Here is a 17436-nt window from a genome sequence, read left to right as displayed (position 1 = left end):
ACTTAAATTTTTTTTTTTCCCTGTGCCAATATTAGTCTCTTATAAAAAAAAAGATGGTACCATAACAAATTCTTTTTATTTATCTTGAGATATTTGTAAAATAAACCATAAATTTTTATAATTATGAACATCCTTTTTATTTTTGTTTAGAGTAAACTATTAAATATATGTATCTGAATTATAAAATTGATAACAATATCTTTTAAATTTGTTAACACGATAAAAATACATTTGAAATCTTTTAAAGTGCAATAAAAATTATTAAAAGTACTTTTTTATAAATAGAGATTATTTTTGTATTTGACAAACCGTTTGAACATTCAATTTAAAATTTTGTGATATTTAAATAACTATTTAAAATGTGCATGTAAAAAATTGGACAAAAGTTCGATCTCTAAATTTTTTTCATTTTTTAAATATGTTTTGTCATTATTAAAAAGTTAAAAAACGTAAAAAAAAAAAAAACTGAATTTTAAGAATACAAATATTTTTTTTATGGTATTTTTTAATTCAGCCCGTCAAGAATTAATTCGTTATAAATTTGAGCTCTATTTAATGTTTGTCTCGGATCAATGAGTTGCTGCATACACATTACACAAAACAAGATTTGAACCTGCGATACTTGATTTAAGAATACAAATATTAAGACCTTTTAGTCATGCTTGTAAAATATTGAGAGTATTTTTGTTGTTAACGAATTTGAAGAACACTTTATGCGCAATTTAATAATTTGAGAACATTACTCTTTCGTTTATAGAAAGGTATAGGATGACAATGAGAATAGTGAACAATAAATTTAAGGATTAATCTCTACATACAAGTGTTTTGCGCTTACAAGTTTTTAAGTTTGAAGAGAATAAAACTCACTAAACCCGCTGCTTTACGTGCCTCTTTAATAGACTTTTAAATCAATTCAAATCAATTAACGCACAAATATATAACTTCCATTTTTCAAAAGATTTCGTTTCTTTTTTCGAATTTCTTGCCAAATTTGTTGGATCTCCTTCTTGCTTCGTGTTTTTTTCGATTTTCATGGTTTCTGAAATCAAGCTTTGAAATTGTTTTGAAGATAATGGAACTTCAGAAATACACCCAAACGGTTACAGAAATACACCCAAAGGATTATAGAAATACACCCAAAGAATTTAAGAAATACACCCAACACCCAAAATATGGGGGAGATAGCTTTTAATGTTTTGCTGGTTAAGGATGAGGCACATGGCAAAGACAATCTAGAAAAAAAACCTAGAATAGCAGTAAAACAGTACCTTGAATAATGTTTCTTCGTTTTTTCTGGTGATTTTTTATGGAGATTTGTATCTTTTCTTCTTGATTTCTTCTACTCTTTGTGACGAGTTAGAACGTTTCTGCAGAATCGTAGTTTGTTTCGATATCTTGACGGTTTGCGTTTTGATTGAGGAAGAAGAGGAAGAGTGCGACATAACGAACGTGTTGTGGAAGAGTGATTAAGGAACGCGTTGGACGCTCGATTTTGAAGGAGTGGTGCGCGTGTTTTTTCTTGGACTTGGACCAACTTGTATAGCTTGTAAGCCAAAAAGGCTTGTATGTGTAGCAGGAATTAAAAATCAGAATCTTAATTAATTATTTAATTTTAGAATTCAAATTTTGAAAAATTAAGATTAGCAATTAAGCACATTCAAACTATTGACAGTTACTTCCAATTTCACCGTAATCTCTTATTGTCGACCCCTCCCCCAAAACTTGCCGTCGTTGAATTCCGGTGCACGCCCAATACTCGTCATCGATGCCGAAGGCACATCTCCGACGGAACACAACGACGTTGTTTTCCTGTAACGCCGTTCAGACACGATCCCAACACTGTTGCCTGTGCACGACGCTGTAGACTCACCCTGTTCCGCAGCCCCTCCTCCTCCGCAACCCGTGCCGACGCCACCGCACTCACACGCCCAGATTGGCGCAACCTTACCCGCACTGTTGTCCATCCGCAGTCGCTTCAGACATAGCCACGAATAGCAACGCGTGCCTTCCCCTCTCGTAATTGTTGATGGAATCCGCTATTAGTGATGGAGTTTCTAATCCCCATCCTTATTAAGGAGTGGCAATTCCTCCTTTTTAGGTGGCAACTTTATCAATTTATGCATTGTGGATGGTCAACAATCCAACAAGATAAGTGGTGGAAGTTCTATTTTTAGATGTAGATGGTTAGTTTCATATTATGGTTATATTGTCATTTTAGTAGGTATGCGGATGGTTATTTTAATTCTTATATGGATGGTTATTTGATTGGAATGGGTTTAGTTAAACACAATTAAAATATGTTAAATGTTCAATTCACTAAGTATGCAGATGATTATTTTTATCTTTAAGTGGATGGTTATCCTTAAGTGTCGATGAGGGTCCTTGTTGACGAACCAGCAACGGTGAGAAAGATCTCGACGGTGACAATGGGCTGGTTGGCGACCAAGCGACGACGAAGACGGTAGAGGATTTGGGAGAAAAATTGGTGCTTTGATAAATTAGAATATAATGGATGGTTACATTTTTTGAATTACTAAATAGAATTTTTTTAATTGGGTAATTTGAGTAGAATATTTTATTTATTTTTTAAATTTTATTGGACCGACACATTATTCAAATTTTTTATTGTCTACCTAGAGGAGCAGTTTGTTTATTTATCATTTTAAGTCTTTAGCCAAAATTAGTAACTAATAATAATTATTGCTGCCTTACCTTACTGGCCTGAGTAGTGAGCTTTCCATGCGAACCGGTTAAGAGTAGGTGGTAAAGTTATTAAGCCAACGGTTTCATCTCCCATTGTAGTAGGAGGATAAAGGTTCTAGTAGTCTAATTAGTAGGTAAACTTTGTTTTTATATAAATAATTAACAATCAAGAGTCTTATTATACTTTAATATAAAGTCAAATTAAAACTTGCCAAGTTCTAACTATTATTATTAAGTTTCTTATTATACTTTAGTGTTCATCAATACATAAGATTTTATTAGATTTTTTAATAGTTAAGTATGATTTTGGTTCCTAACGTAGAGTCCAAAATTTTATTTTGTTTCCGACATTTTTTTGCTACAAAATGGTCCCAAAAGTTTAACTTAGTTTTAAAATTGACCAAAATGCCCTTTCTCCTTTTTCTCCAAAATCAAGCACAAACAGAAACAGAAGCACAAGCACAAACACAAGCAGAAGCAGAAACAGAACTAGAAACAACAACAACAATGAATCAACAATGTAATTAAGTAGAAACAGGAGCAGGACAACAACAACAACAACAATGAATCAACAATAAAATCAAGCAGAAGCAGGAGCAAGAACAGAAACAAAAGCAGGAGCAGAACAACAACAATAATAATGAAACAATATAATCAATCAGAAGCAGAAGCAACAATAATAAAAAATCAACAACATAATAGAAGCAAAAGTAGAATGAAACAGAAGCAGAAGAAGAATGGAAGCAGAAGCAGAAGCCGACGAGCCACCCGAAACCGCCATCACAGCCATCACAGTGCCGATCCGCCATCACAGCGCCACAACCCTTTTCTTCTTCTCTCTTCGCGCTACCCTAGTGCCACCATCACAGCGCGACCTCTTCTCCTCCCTCGACTCACCACCAGAGCCTTCCCCTGTTCTTGTCTCGAACCAGAATTCACCGCCATCAAGCACCTCCGCCGAGCCCAGAGGAGCAGCGACGAGATCCAGCCACCAAATGACGATTGGAATAAAAATTAAAAATTTGATAAAAAGAACGATTTTAAAACAAATTGAAACTTTCAGGACCATTTTATAGCAAAAAAAGGTCGACGACGAAATAAATTTTCGACCTATACGTTAGAGACCAAAATCGTACTTAACCCATTTTTTAACTTTAAAAGACAAATTAAGTTTGAAAAATATCTTCATAAATGTTTTTAAAAAAAAAGTAAAAAACACTTCTAATTTGTCAAAGCTAAAAAATACAAATACAAAATAAAATATTTATACTTTTAAAAATTTAAATAAAAACTTTACTAAATCGATCCTCTACCATAATTAAGCATAATCTAAGGGATGGAGCAAATGATGAGTTGTGAAGTGGCATTACATGGGAGTTTGATCCTTGAATGGCAATAAAAAGAGAAGAAACCAAGTTGCACGAGTGGGATTCCATGATTATGTAATTGCATTCTCCAACAAGAAACTATCATATTAGTCACCACACTCTTTTTTGTCGCTTTCTACTAATCAAATGGTCAATGCTCTCTCTTCTTTCAAAAACATTGTAACAAAAGATAAAAAGAAATCCAAAAACTACTGATTTGCTTCTTTTAATAAAAAAGCTAGTAACCAGCATAAAAGCTTCAAATAAAGTAGGTATATCCCTTTTAAAACATGCATGTGATATATTTCCATGATTGTTGTTGATAGCACAATCTAATCTAAGCCATGAATGTATCTCAATCTCAGTTTATTAGCCTTCTTGTTTCTTGTCATTTCTTTCTTTTGTAATCCCAATGTTTTCTTTTAATTGGAATGAAAAAGGCATAACTTTGACAAAAAAAAAAGTCTTCAAAAGGGGTGGGTTAGCATTATGTCACTAGTCAAAATACCAAAGAAAATAATAATAATACTATATGTTATTTATATACTAGTAACTATTCATGTAAAGTTATCTTGTATATTATATATCTTTACAAGATAACAGTTTTAGTCAAATATGTTGAATCATTTAACGATTTTCACGTAAAATTGTCTTCATGTGAGTGGTGGCCTTATATATTATGAACTTCATATATATATTCATAGATTGATAAAGCAGACATCACAAATATACCCCTGTAATGTCTTCCTCTAAGAATTATGGTTGAAGACACCATTTGCTTATTAAGGGACAAGTGAATTTCTGTGTTTGACATATAAATAATTAAGATCCCATATGGTATTTTATAAGCACCAAAGTTGGTTTCAGCTTTTCAAGAAGTAGTCTTGTGAGAAGTCTCATTCCATGACTCTGCTGGTTGTAAGCAAAAGCTATGCTTTGAATTAATGTTGTTTGGAGGTATCTTCCATTTTGACAATGTTACATTGTCACTGTTATGATACTTTGTCAATATCTGGTCCCTTGTATCTGCAGCATTTAATGTTGTTTTGGTGCATTCATTGATTGGTTTTTATGCCAAATTCTGACACCAAAAACATGCATCACAACATAAAGTGGCACCATTCTGGTTTCAAGCAATTCAGCTTCATGAACACCACAACAACAACAACAACCGTTTCAGTTTCCACTCACAAGCGCTCCATCAGGTTATTATTTTTCATTTTTAACTGTTTTTTTTTTTAAATAGAAAATTAACATTGAAGATTTTCCTGTTCTTTCTTTTTTCAGTAAGTTGTATCCTTTACTCTAATGACACATATTTTCTGTCTTCCAGCACATTAATTTCTGAAACAAACAATGTCTCATTGGTACTGTTCTAGTCCTTAAAATTGTGTGTTGAAAATCAAAATCGTCCTTAGCATTACAACAAATTTTAACATGATCGTTTCGTTAAAAAAGGTCAATTATTGGAGGAATTTACCAAACAAAAATAATAATTACAGAATTAAAAGACAAAAATTTCACCTTACTCTACCCTACCTAGTAAAATATCAATGGTAGAAATGATCAATTAATCTACTCTTCATTAACAACAAGATCAATATTAACTATACACAATTAATTAATTCTCTGTAGCATATGAACATGATAGGATCAAAGAACAAATTAAAGCAGGTAAATTTAGAGAAGAGTGATGAGAATGAAGAGAAGAAGAGCAGCAATGAAAGAGTACTTGATTGCAGCGACAAGAATGGCGAAGGAGATGAACAACAGTTGCCAGAGAACTTGAACACTCGCCCATGTCAGAATCCCGGTCAACCCAAGCGCAAGCACGTTGTCTGGGTCAGGGTCAAAAAGGGAATTCCAACTCAAACTGAAAATTGTTCTTCTTTCTTTGCTGAAATTCTTCTTATCATCTTCTTCTTCTCCATTGGAACCACTGGGTTTCTGTTCTTCTTTGTCTTCCACTTCCCTCACGGCTTCGTTATTCTCCTCTTCCTTCTTCTCGTTGTTCGCTGCAAATACCAGGAGTCGTTGTGGTTTCGGAGAGTGAAGAAATTGAGGTTTGACAGACAAAAATTGCTTGCGGCGACGAAAGAGAGGGCCTGCTACTGGGATTGGGATTGTGATTGAGGGTCTCCATGAGAAGGATGTGAACCTTGCCATGGAAATTGGGATTGTTAGGGTTTCTTTCACGAAATTGAGAAAGAGGGATTTGCAAAACGGAAAGATGAGTTAGGGTTTAGAGGTTCAGTGAAGGTGCCAAATCCAACGGTGCATTTCATTTTCTCTTTTTATTTAATTTAAATTCGTCCAAAAATTAGGGATATTTTGGAAATAAAAAAAAGTTAAGGGGCTAAAATGATATTTTATCTTTTATATCTTCTTAAGTTATAACTTAAAAGCTGGTTGGATTTCAATTGTCTGTATAAATAAATGACTAATAATAAATTATCTGGAATAAATTAGTCTTCAGTCAGTCGAGAAATAATGTAAAAAACCAAAATGATATCAATTAAATTATAGAATCTTTTTGTTTCTTAGGAACATGATGCTAAATTAATCTGACAGTATATAGTTTCTTATATTGGATGTCATGTGGCTTAGGACATATATATAATATAATCAGCAGTTAGTTTTAGAAATGAAGGTTCTATTATTGTTTTTATCTGCATGCCAAACCTGGCCCAATGAACAACTTGTTTGAACTTCTGCAGAGATTTCAGCAGTGTTAATTTTAATAATGTTTCTTTGTCTAAACTTGCTCTTGTTGACTTTTTGATACCATGTGGCAGTGAGCCAATGAAAATTAGAGCCATGGAAGAAGAACAAGTAGAGAACATCATTCAACCTTCTTATCACCCTAAAATGGTATCTCTCTTTTTGTCTCTTCAAATCTTTATGAGCATCTTAGAATAATGACTTTCAGTTATGGAAGTTTTCTTTCTTTTTTATCATGAAAAGGAACTGGGAGAACTCAAGCAAAGCATTGAATCCAAGAAGAGGCAATACCATAATATGGATCTTCAAAGTTCTTTGACTCAAGAGGTAAAAATATTATTGACTTAGATTTGAGTCAAAGAATGATGTGTCTTTCTTTATGTATATATTCATTAGCTTTTTGTGTATTTCTGAAGATTCTGCAGCTTCAAAAACGATTACAGCAACAATTTGTGATAAGGCGTGCATTAGAGAAAGCATGTTACCTACCTTATTCACAGGATGCTACATTAGAAAATTCAATACCTAAGGTAGATTTCTTTTTCTTTTTTTTTTAACTCTAAATGTATTGAAATTTGTTTGGTCTTGTTTCTGACTATGAATTGTATTTATCTTATAGGCTGCCAAAGAACTGATTAAGGAGATTGGAATATTGGAATTAGAAGTTGTGTATTTGGAACAACACTTGCTATCTTTGTATAGGAGAAGATTTGATCAACAAATTACAACTCTATCAACCAAGGAAAGAAGATTGGAAACAGCTTCTGACATTGAAAGAGGAACTGTTGAAGGTGCTACCTTAGAAAAGGAAACTACAGTTATGCAATATAGTAACATTTCACCCAGTAATAATAATTCAACTAACTGTGAGGTCAAGGAATATTACAACCAGCTGGTACCTGATACCGTTTTAGGCTCTAGCGTTCATCGATGTCACTCAGAACTATCTCAGCGATCAGTATGCTTAGTTGAAGCTTCTCCTGAGCACATTAAGAGCAAAACTCTAGACAACTACCATTCTCTGCCATTATCCATGCTAGAAGTAAGTTTGATAAATAAAAGTATAGTAGTAGTTGTATTTTCATATGCAACTGTTTATAATATGTGCCTTCAACATTTTGTTTCGACAGCAAGCTCAGTGTGCTAAATCCAGTTCAACCAGCCTGGGAGAGCATCTTGGGAATTTCTATGTTGATAATGTTCCAGAGACGCCGAATTGGCTTTCTGAAGAGATGATTAAGTGCATATCCGCCATATATTGTGAACTTTCAGAGCCACCTTCTCTTGGTCTTAAAAATGTTTCATCCTCCATTTCATTCTCATCATCTGGTTATGAACTTTCTTCAGAGAGCCAGAGTAGTAAGTTGGGATCGCAGTGGAAGAAGCGTTCATCCTTCAATTTGAACTCCACTAACCCTTTCCATGTCAAAGGATCAAAAGAATTTAGTGAACCTTACTGCTCAATGGTAAGGATTCAGCAACTATGTACAGATGATCAGAAACTAAAAGAGATTGAATACATGCTACGGAGATTCAGGTGAGCCCTCTTATAGTGCTTATCCTTTAATTCAAATTCATGTTTTCACCCAGAAACAATGCATTAAAACTTAAAAGCTTCACCATGAAAGCTGAAGAAGCAAAACTAGTATAAACGTAAAAAACCTGACATTATAATCTCTTGCAGGTCACTTGTTTCTCGATTGGACGAAGTTAATCCTAGAAACATGAGGCATGAAGAGAAGCTAGCCTTTTGGATTAATGTGCACAATGCATTAGCAATGCATGTAAAATTTCTACATATGTAATCTGCTTTAATTAGTGCATGGTATTGAGCCCTTAAACCAAATCTTACCCTATGTTTCATTGTTCTCCACAGGCCTTATTAGTATATGGAGTTTCAGCCAATAATGTTAAAAGAATGTCTACAGTACTTAAGGTATGATGTTCACTCATAACACTGCAAGGATTTGACTCAGTTTTCATGCTCACTAACATAAGCTAGTGAATATTTCAGGCTGCATATAACATTGGGGGTTATACTATAAGCTTAGACCAGATACAAGACTTCATTTTAGGGTGCAGATTGCCTCGTCCAGGACAAGTAAATCTAAAATTCTGGAAACTTGTACTTAGAATGTGTATTCTTATTTCATGTAGCAAGAAAACTAGTTTTTGTAGAGAGTAGAGACCTGTTCTTGTTACCTTATCACAGAAATTAACTTTATTTTTTCTTTAAACAGTGGCTGCGGCTGTGGTTTCCATCAAAGACAAAATCCAAGGTTAGAGATGCAAGAAAAGGATACGCCATACGTCGTCCAGAACCTTTGTTAATATTTGCGCTTTGCTCGGGAAGCCATTCTGATCCTGCGGTATACCTCTGATCTTTCTGTATTAGTTGCAGTTGTTTAACTAGTATAAACATAAACCTTGATGTTTGGTCTTATTTCCCACTTCACATGATAACTCAAGAAAACATAATTAGTACCATTGTCATGGGTATATTTTAAAACATATTCTTGCATTTATGTAGCTACAAGACATCTTAGAATCTCATCTGGGCTTGGCTGTTATTTTCGCAGCTACATGTGTACACACCAAAGAGAGTCCTTGAGGAGCTAGAATCTGCAAAAGAAGAATACATTCTGTCCACTACTAGCATAACCAAGGAACAGAAAATAGTAGTCCCGAAAATAGTCGAGTCTTTTGCAAAGAGTTCAGGTCTGGGAGCATTTGATTTGATGGAGATGGTTAAGCCTTATTTACCTGATTCTCAGAGGAAATGCATTAGGGAGTTTCAGTCTAAAACAAGCTGGAAAGGCATTGAATTAGCCCCTCATAACTTCACTTTCCATTATCTATTGTCAAAGGAACTAGGTTAGTAATCTCACAGGTGCAATGTGCAAGAAGAAAATGTGTCTGCCTCTCTGCATAATTGGTGAATAATAATTTGCCTTTGTGTCTATGAGGATATTGAGTTAAATGGCAACACTTCAAGGGAAGGGATTGTAGCAGAGAATGATCTTACATTGGATAGCAAGCTACAATCTGAAAACTATGGAAGCCTGGACTACTATACTGTTGAAGAATATCTCTATTGTTGAATTGACCCTTTTTTTTCTCCAAATCTATGGATGTATATTCTTTGCCTCAACATCTGCTATGGCTGCAGGATCAATCGCAAATTCAGTTTTTTTTTTTTTGTTTTTTTGAATGTCTACTCAGTAGAAATCTGTATTGCCATCCAGAAATACTAATGCAATTTTTTGTAGCTTTTGGGTCAAGTAGCATAAGAAGGTATGGAGAATTGTTGAAAAATAATTTCATTTACTCCTAAAATTTCTATGATCTTACTATGATACAAATAACAAAATCACAAAATTTCATAAGCACTAAGCATTAATCCATCTTCATGATCCTTAAGTAATCAAACATGAGCTGTTGGTCACCACCTTTTTGTCATGAATAATTGCCTTGACAAAAGCTAAGTGTACAAAAGCTCCAATCCAAAAGTAATAAACTCTGACATATCTGTCTCCATAAAAGTTTGCATGCTCCTTTGACGGTCAAACTTTAAATCATTTTGCTAACATATGATTCTATGTTGCTGTTTACATAGTTGCAAAGATTTCCTGTGACAGAATAAAATGATTTTTCTTAAAATACCTTGGACAATATGCAGTAAAGATGATATTGGCAATGAATTGAGATGCATATACGTGTAAAGACTATATAATAAATTCATTTATGCAATGGTTTCTCCAACCATGCCGCATTGAAATGTGATCATATGATCACAAAATGGAAAATTATATCCTCTACAATATCACCGAGTTTGACAAATCTTCTGTTGGAAAATAGACTTCCAAAATAATATTTTAGCTACTAGTTCTGTGAATGGCAAATACAAATTTACATTCAAGCACAATCAAGTTGCATATGTTGCATCTCCTTTTGTATGAGATGCATCACCAGAAGTGAATACATGAATACCATCTGCCACATATATCCAACTGCAACCAGCAACCTTCTTAGCCTCTTTTTCTCTCATTTTCTCTCTTATTCTTCCCTTCTCATCCCATTTCCCTTTGGCAGCATAAAGATTGGCCAATTGCACATACCGAGACCCATTATCGACATCAATCTTTAACAGTTTCTCTTCTGCCTGTTTGACAAGGTCTGTATTGTTGCTGATTTGACAAACATTAAGAAATGCACCCCAGATTGTAGCATCTATCGGTATAGGGATCTTCCTGATAAATTCGACTGCCTTTTCTAGTTGATTAGCCCTTCCATACATATCAACAATACATGCATAGTGGTAATTATCAGGCACTACATTGTACTCTTCTTCCATGGAAATGAAAATCTTTTCTCCTAGTTCTACTAATCCACGATGCCGACAAGCCGAAAGGAGTGCAACAAAAGTAATTGCATCAGGCTTGACACTTTTCTTCGACATCTCCTCAAAAAGCTGAATAGCTTCATTTTCAAGCCCATGGTGAGCATAACCAGCTATCATAATATTATACAAGATTGCATCTCTGTTGCTATTGTTAACTAGTCTAAAGATTTTCTCAGCATGCATAATATTCCCACATTTTGAGTACATATCAACCAAAGCACCCAGCAATTTCTCATCCATAAGGAATCTCATTCTCAAGATGTAAGCATGAATCTGCCTTCCCAAACTAAGGGCTGCTTGCATTGTACATGCGCCAAGCACACGAATAATGATCATCGCTTGAGGAACTAGAGCTTTTGTAGATATATACTCTCTGAAGAGTTTGAAGACTGCCTCACATTGTTGTGATTTGACATAACCTGAAAATAAAGCTGTCCAGGCAACATAATTTCTTTCTGTAAGTGAATTGAAGAGCCTTTGAGCTTCTATCATGTTACCTTGAGATGAGTAGCATGTAATCAATGAAGCAACTGCAAATGGATTCTCAATCCCGATTCCTGCATAGACTAACTCCGCATATCTAATATTCCCACACCTACAGTAGAGATCAACAATGCCACTGCTAATAAATTGATTTGAAATGCAACCATTTCTCAACACCCAAGCATGAACACACTTGCCTAATTTCAAGCACTTTAAACCAGAGCAGGTACTCAAAACACTAGCCAAAGTGTGTTCATCGCAGCCGATACCATTTTCAATCATCTCGGCAAACAAGGCAAGTGCCTTCTCCATATAGCCATTCTGGGCATGTCCTACAAGCAATGTATTCCAGGATACAATGTTATTTAATTCATGATTTTTCCAAAACAGATTCAAAGCCATGTCCATCTCTCGTTCCCTACAACAAGCTGCAATCATTGCATTCTTTGAAACCAAATCCACCATCCCATCACAACCAGTAAACACGTTGCATGCTTCGTGAAAAGAACCACATTTAGAGTACATGTCAATAAGAGAGCTTGTTGCAAACTTGCTTGAATCATTTGCAGTTTTCACCATGTATGAATGTATTTGCTTCCCATGGTACGCCATGCCTAGCTTGGCAGTCAAGTTAAGCATGGTTGTCAAAGTGATCTCATCAATCCCAACCGTGACGCGCGCAGATTGCATTGCAGCAAAGAAATCAAGTGCCTCGGTTTCATAACCATCAGCGCCGACATAAGCCGACAACATGGAATTGTAAGCAACCAAGTCCTTGTGGGAGGCAGAGTCGAAAAGTGATCGTGCTCGAGTCAAATTGTGTGCTTTTATGTAGGCCATAATAATGGCATTCCAAGAGAATTCATTTCGTTGATGCATTCCATCGAACACTTTGTGTGCCTCTTGAACAAAGCCATGGTTCGAGTAGCTGTGAATGAGTTGATTACAAGTAAAAATGCTTGAGTCCAGACCAGATTTTATAGCAAGGACATGATCATGGTACACCAGAGCATCTCTCACTCTCAAATGCCTCATTGCCCAACAATCTGCATTGGAATTTCACACCTTTGGTTTTTGCTTATGACTAACTTTTCCTTAATAAAATTTCACCATAAGCTTTACACATCCTTCTAACCTTCATATATCATCATTTAATGCACTATTCCTTGTATTAATAATTATTATTGTTGTTATTTATTAATGGAAATACTTAAATTTTACCATGAATCTTTCCAATGCCTACAAATATTATTTACTGTAAAGCTAATTTTTTGGGGCAAAAATTCAACAATTACTTTCATAAATATTACTTCTTGGTAAAAAAGAAAGATATTGGAATTAATATTTTGTCTTTGGGAGAATTTTGAGAAAAGGGAAAAGTTGGATTCTGTTTCCGAATTGTATGACTGGTATGAAGCTAAGGCAAATTGGGTGAGTGAAGAGTGAGCTTCACAATTCACAATCTTGCCCCTCAGACAGCGACACAAGAACAGAGGAAAGAGAGTATTTTTGGCGCTTTTCTTTTTTCTCCCCTTTGATTGAAACTTAGGTCACACTGTCACAGCCACAACACAAAGAAAGAGAGAGAGAAAATAGAAATGGAAGAAGAGGGAATAGGGTTAGTGTTGGCCAGAGCTACAGAACTCAGATTGAAGATTAGCAATTGCATCCACACCGCCACCGCCACCACATCTAACCACGCGCCTCTCACTCTCAATGGCCCGTCACCTTCCGCCGCCGACGACGATGATGACGAAGCTACTGATATGCTCCTCAAAATTTGCGATGCCCTCGAAGCCTTGGAGACCCAGCTTGCTTCCTTGCAGGTTACCTCACAAAACTCTTCTGTTAAAAATCGAATATTTTTCAATAGGGTTTCTGATTTGGGGATTTTTCAGTTGTGGTTACTAGTTGTAAGGGAGTCATGGTTCATTTATTAGAAACATGGGTTATCTTTGTTTCTTTCTTTGGATAAAGTTTCTTTTTTTGTTATTCTTTTTAATTGTCTGAGGAAGTTTGAGATTTTGAATTTGTTACAATGCTGCTAGCTACAGTTTGTAAGAATAAAGCTAGCTATACCAGTTATACAAGTTTACCAGTTTAGGTACCCTAATCGAGTTTAGAAATTGAGTTTCAAGATTCAAGTTTATTATTCTAGGTGTACACTCTAGTTTGCAAGTTTTTTCATAAGGTGCTATGGAGATTATTGTTGAAGCTTATTGGTATGTTTGACTTGTAATCTTGATATTGCTTTAGTCTTGGTGGTTATATATTGCTGTAGTCTTGGTGGTTATGTTTATGTAAGATTTTGTTGGTTGTCTTCTCTGGGAAAATGTTCTATGTATGGTTGATAAAATGTTTGGGAATCTTAATTTTTGTGTTCAATTTCCAGGTTCTACAACAACAACAGCGATATCAAAGAGAAATTGCGTTGGCTGAGATTGAGAGCAGTCGTAAGGTGTTAATCGATAAGCTGAAGGAGTACAAGGGTAAGGAATTGGATGTGATACACGAAGCTTCCACTTTTGCTAGTGAAACTGTCGAAACCAATAATGATCTGCTACTCCCTCCGTATCCAAGCCGCCCCCCATATTCCATGTCTCTGGACAAGGAGTATCTGTCGCAAATCCCTTCTGTGAATAAGTCCGGTCGCAATGGGTTAATCACACTCGATCCAATGATTGAGGCAAAAAACAGCCTAGATGATAAGGAGCAAAATCATGCTGCAAATGAAGATAAAAGTTTAAGAAAAGGGTTGGGATATTTCATAACTTCTGCAGCCAAAACAATGCTTACAGTTGCTGGAGTGGTATCAATATTAAGTGTGTCTGGCTTTGGGCCTAATCTGGGGAAGTTAGGTGTCCGATTCAATGTACAAGGCTGGCGTCAAAGAACAGAAAATGAGAATGAAAGATCTGCTGCCCAGAATGTGAAGCATAGATCAATTACTCAGTGTCCGCCTGGTAGAATTTTGGTGATGGAAAATGGGGAAGCTCGATGTCTTGTGAAAGAGAGAGTCGAAATTCCATTTTCGGTTGTTGCTTCAACACCTGATATAAACTATGGATGTGGTTAACCACATCACTTCCCCCCAACCCAACACCCTCTGTCTTTTGTTTCTGTTTCTTGTGGATATGCAACTTTATCAAAATAAAAAAAAAAATTATGAAGTTAATCAAAGTTGGCTAGTGATGTCATGGTTTATGGTAGTTGAATTTAGGTAAATGAAGTTAATCAAAGTTAGCTCTTTCTTTCTTTCTTTTCTTTTGGTTGTGAGAAATTTTTGTTTATCTCAATTGTTTGATGGTGTTGAGCTCATCATTAGTGATGTGCATACATGACACATTTTGCTTACAATTGACAAAACCGATAGAACACAAATTCCTAAGTGATCACAGCTGGTTAGAATTGAGATAGTTCTGTCTTCCATCTTAGTTTGACTTGTGAGAGATGACTCTTGGTCCCCTTTATATTAAAAGTTATGACTGAGTTAGGGACTTAATTGAAGAATGTTGTGGACACAGAAGTTGCATTTCTGAAATGCTAGCATAAATTAGTTCATCAAAGATGTTCATTCTGGGATTGGGTTAGGCAATAACATTGAGGGGCATAATCAGCTTTTAGTGGCTCAAGTGGCTTATAAGGTAATATCTACCAAGTACCAACCTCATTGATCCTCTACAGCTGTCATGTGTTTTCTACTCTCTTTTCCTGCTTTGCTGGGACACCCCTTCACTCTAACTTTTGTTCTTTCTGCCTCCTTAGCTTTATTTGCATTTGGAGTGAATTTTTTGAAATAAAATTATGTATATATCTCATCTATAATCACATCACATTTTGTCGTTTGTAAAAGATGATATTAACCTTTTTGTATGCAAATGATTGATATTGGTTTTCATGTCTCAGTAAAAATAAATACTGACTCACTCACCTTAATCATCAGTAAAATTTAAGCCTTATAAGACTAGGTCAACTTGTCACATGAAATCATATATTTTAATTGACAATTCAATAAAAAACAACTAACATGAAATCAAATTTGACCAGTTTCATGGGTCATTGCTTACGCAAGAAGAGAAGTACAAATTTCCAAAGTTTTGATTGCAAATGGGCACAATACAATGGTTCAAAACAATGTCTAGTTTCTCTTGTAAGTTGGGGCTGCATACACTAACAACTAGTCAACTACAGCACCTAGTTTTCTGTGCCCCTAGTAATGCTACTTTAGTACTTTTCTTTATCAGATAAGAGCAACAAAAAAAATTAACTGAAACAATCATATCTGACAAACAAAGCATGCCAACTAACCCAACTATACTGGAATGGCTCTCCATTGCAATGAAGAGCCAACTTCTTCTCCAAGTTACACTATATATAAACTTTACCAAACCAACAAGCTTCAACATCAAAGGTTCCCCTCAATCACTTCCATAACCTATCACAAAACTCTTAACTACTAGAGAATCATGAGCACCCTGGAGGCAAGAGCATTCACTGAAGAGCAAGAAGCTCTTGTGGTCAAGTCATGGAATGTTATGAAGAAGAATTCTGCTGAACTTGGTTTCAAGTTTTTCCTTAAGTAAGCCATTTGATAACTCCTTTAGCCTCTTCAAATTCTTATTATTTACAACATGTATTAATCAACTATCAGAATTAACCAAGAGTTTAATTTTGATATACAGTTATTTAATCATATTTACTCTTTTCATGATTATTTACATAGTTAATATAAAAAGTAGTATTTTTACGTGATTAGAGAAAAACACTTGACAATGCATTAAAGTTAAATTTATTAATGAATTTAATAAATTGACCAAACTTTTTGTAGGATATTTGAGATTGCTCCATCAGCTCAGAAACTGTTTTCATTCTTGAAAGACTCAAAAGTTCCTTTGGAGCAGAATCCCAAGCTCAAGACACATGCCGTGACTGTATTTGTTATGGTAATAAGTTCAATTTGCAAGCTCCCTGCTTTGACTTTTGTCACCATTTGAATCCAAGAACAAATAATGTCCAATAGGTCACTACATTTTCTAATGTTTTGTGTTATTGCAGACATGTGAATCAGCAGTTCAACTTCGAAAGGCTGGAAAAGTGACCGTGAGAGAATCAAACTTGAAAAAAATGGGTGCTACCCATTTCAGGGTTGGTGTTGTAGATGCACATTATGAGGTAAATAACATAACTTTGAATGTAATAACATCATTGCTCATCTCATATTTACTAAGACTCTGTTATGTGCATTTTATGTTTGAAAAGGTGACAAAGTTTGCACTGTTGGAAACAATAAAAGAAGCAGTGCCTGAAATGTGGTCACCAGCCATGAAGGAAGCATGGAGTGAAGCTTATGATCAGCTTGTTGGTGCCATCAAATCTGAGATGAAACCCTCTGCTTAATTAATTAATCAATTCCCTTAGTTTTAATTGAATAAAAATGAAATCATAGTGCCCTCTTTGTACATTAAAGCATTGAGTGCTTTGGTACGTAAAATTGTACTTTATATTGTTGCGGCTTGATACTTACGGATTTAATAAATAATATTATTTGAACAATGTTACATTACCAACAATAAATAATTTATATCTATATTTATAAATTATTTTTATTCAATATTTAGTTAACAATAATTTGTATTTATATTTATAGAAATTTTACATATAAAAAATATATAATTTAATGTTTATAAATTTAATAAATAATTTGACTGATATGATGATTCCACGTGCACCAATACACAGCATTTTTATAATGAAAATCGT

General features: G+C 34.9%; 4 protein-coding genes across 6 annotated transcripts; 2 read left to right on the top strand and 2 right to left on the bottom strand.

The window, feature by feature from the left end:
• On the bottom strand, positions 4733–6334 carry LOC107628930. 2 transcript variants are annotated; one of them, XM_016331571.2, is made up of 2 exons: positions 5803–6334; positions 4733–5096 (listed from the first exon to the last, which is right to left on the bottom strand). In XM_016331571.2, exons 1-2 carry the CDS (start codon positions 6234–6236, stop codon positions 5063–5065), a joined length of 468 nt encoding a protein of 155 aa, XP_016187057.2. In that variant the 5' UTR covers positions 6237–6334; the 3' UTR covers positions 4733–5062. The 2 variants fall into 2 exon arrangements, with proteins under 2 accessions (XP_016187057.2, XP_020973607.1); XM_021117948.1 differs by having other exon boundaries at positions 4944–5212.
• Positions 5120–10059, top strand: LOC107628929. Of its 2 annotated transcripts, none has more exons than XM_016331570.2 (11): positions 5120–5275; positions 6866–6941; positions 7035–7118; positions 7208–7321; positions 7411–7833; positions 7922–8328; positions 8476–8575; positions 8668–8727; positions 8806–8892; positions 9032–9160; positions 9371–10059. In XM_016331570.2, the coding sequence occupies exons 1-11, from the start codon at positions 5142–5144 to the stop codon at positions 9668–9670; spliced, it is 1914 nt and encodes a 637-aa protein (XP_016187056.1). In that variant the 5' UTR covers positions 5120–5141; the 3' UTR covers positions 9671–10059. The 2 variants fall into 2 exon arrangements, with proteins under 2 accessions (XP_016187056.1, XP_020973606.1); XM_021117947.1 differs by lacking the exon at positions 5120–5275 and adding an exon at positions 6320–6344.
• LOC107634085 (putative pentatricopeptide repeat-containing protein At3g18840) lies at positions 9875–12992 on the bottom strand. Its single transcript, XM_016337665.2, has one exon. The coding sequence runs from the start codon at positions 12709–12711 to the stop codon at positions 10717–10719; it is 1995 nt and encodes a 664-aa protein (XP_016193151.1). The 5' UTR covers positions 12712–12992; the 3' UTR covers positions 9875–10716.
• Positions 13107–17234, top strand: LOC107628932 (plastid division protein PDV2). Its single transcript, XM_016331574.2, has 7 exons — positions 13107–13502; positions 14069–14750; positions 15268–15320; positions 16137–16255; positions 16505–16619; positions 16732–16848; positions 16936–17234. The coding sequence occupies exons 1-7, from the start codon at positions 13275–13277 to the stop codon at positions 17071–17073; spliced, it is 1452 nt and encodes a 483-aa protein (XP_016187060.2). The 5' UTR covers positions 13107–13274; the 3' UTR covers positions 17074–17234.

Source organism: Arachis ipaensis, chromosome B03 (genome assembly GCF_000816755.2).
Source record: "Arachis ipaensis cultivar K30076 chromosome B03, Araip1.1, whole genome shotgun sequence".
Classification (NCBI taxonomy): Eukaryota; Viridiplantae; Streptophyta; class Magnoliopsida; order Fabales; family Fabaceae; genus Arachis; species Arachis ipaensis.
The sequence above is the reverse complement of the archived record's forward strand: the minus strand, read 5'-3'. Positions and strand labels throughout refer to the sequence as shown.

What these genes read in the sequence shown, in the direction of transcription:
- LOC107628929 (XM_016331570.2), top strand. Translation starts at nt 5,142, where the DNA reads ATGCCAAATTCTGACACCAAAAACATGCATCACAACATAAAGTGGCAC. An exon ending in GAATGTCTACAGTACTTAAG is followed by an intron (nt 8,728 to 8,805) that starts GTATGATGTTCA and finishes TGAATATTTCAG; the next exon opens with GCTGCATATAACATTGGGGG. An exon ending in GATTGCCTCGTCCAGGACAA is followed by an intron (nt 8,893 to 9,031) that starts GTAAATCTAAAA and finishes TTCTTTAAACAG; the next exon opens with TGGCTGCGGCTGTGGTTTCC.
- LOC107628930 (XM_016331571.2), bottom strand. Translation starts at nt 6,236, where the DNA reads ATGGCAAGGTTCACATCCTTCTCATGGAGACCCTCAATCACAATCCCA. An exon ending in ATTCTTGTCGCTGCAATCAA is followed by an intron (nt 5,097 to 5,802) that starts GTACTCTTTCAT and finishes TAAATGCTGCAG; the next exon opens with ATACAAGGGACCAGATATTG.
- LOC107634085 (XM_016337665.2), bottom strand. Translation starts at nt 12,711, where the DNA reads ATGAGGCATTTGAGAGTGAGAGATGCTCTGGTGTACCATGATCATGTC.
- LOC107628932 (XM_016331574.2), top strand. Translation starts at nt 13,275, where the DNA reads ATGGAAGAAGAGGGAATAGGGTTAGTGTTGGCCAGAGCTACAGAACTC. An exon ending in CCCAGCTTGCTTCCTTGCAG is followed by an intron (nt 13,503 to 14,068) that starts GTTACCTCACAA and finishes TTCAATTTCCAG; the next exon opens with GTTCTACAACAACAACAGCG. An exon ending in TTGTAGATGCACATTATGAG is followed by an intron (nt 16,849 to 16,935) that starts GTAAATAACATA and finishes ATGTTTGAAAAG; the next exon opens with GTGACAAAGTTTGCACTGTT.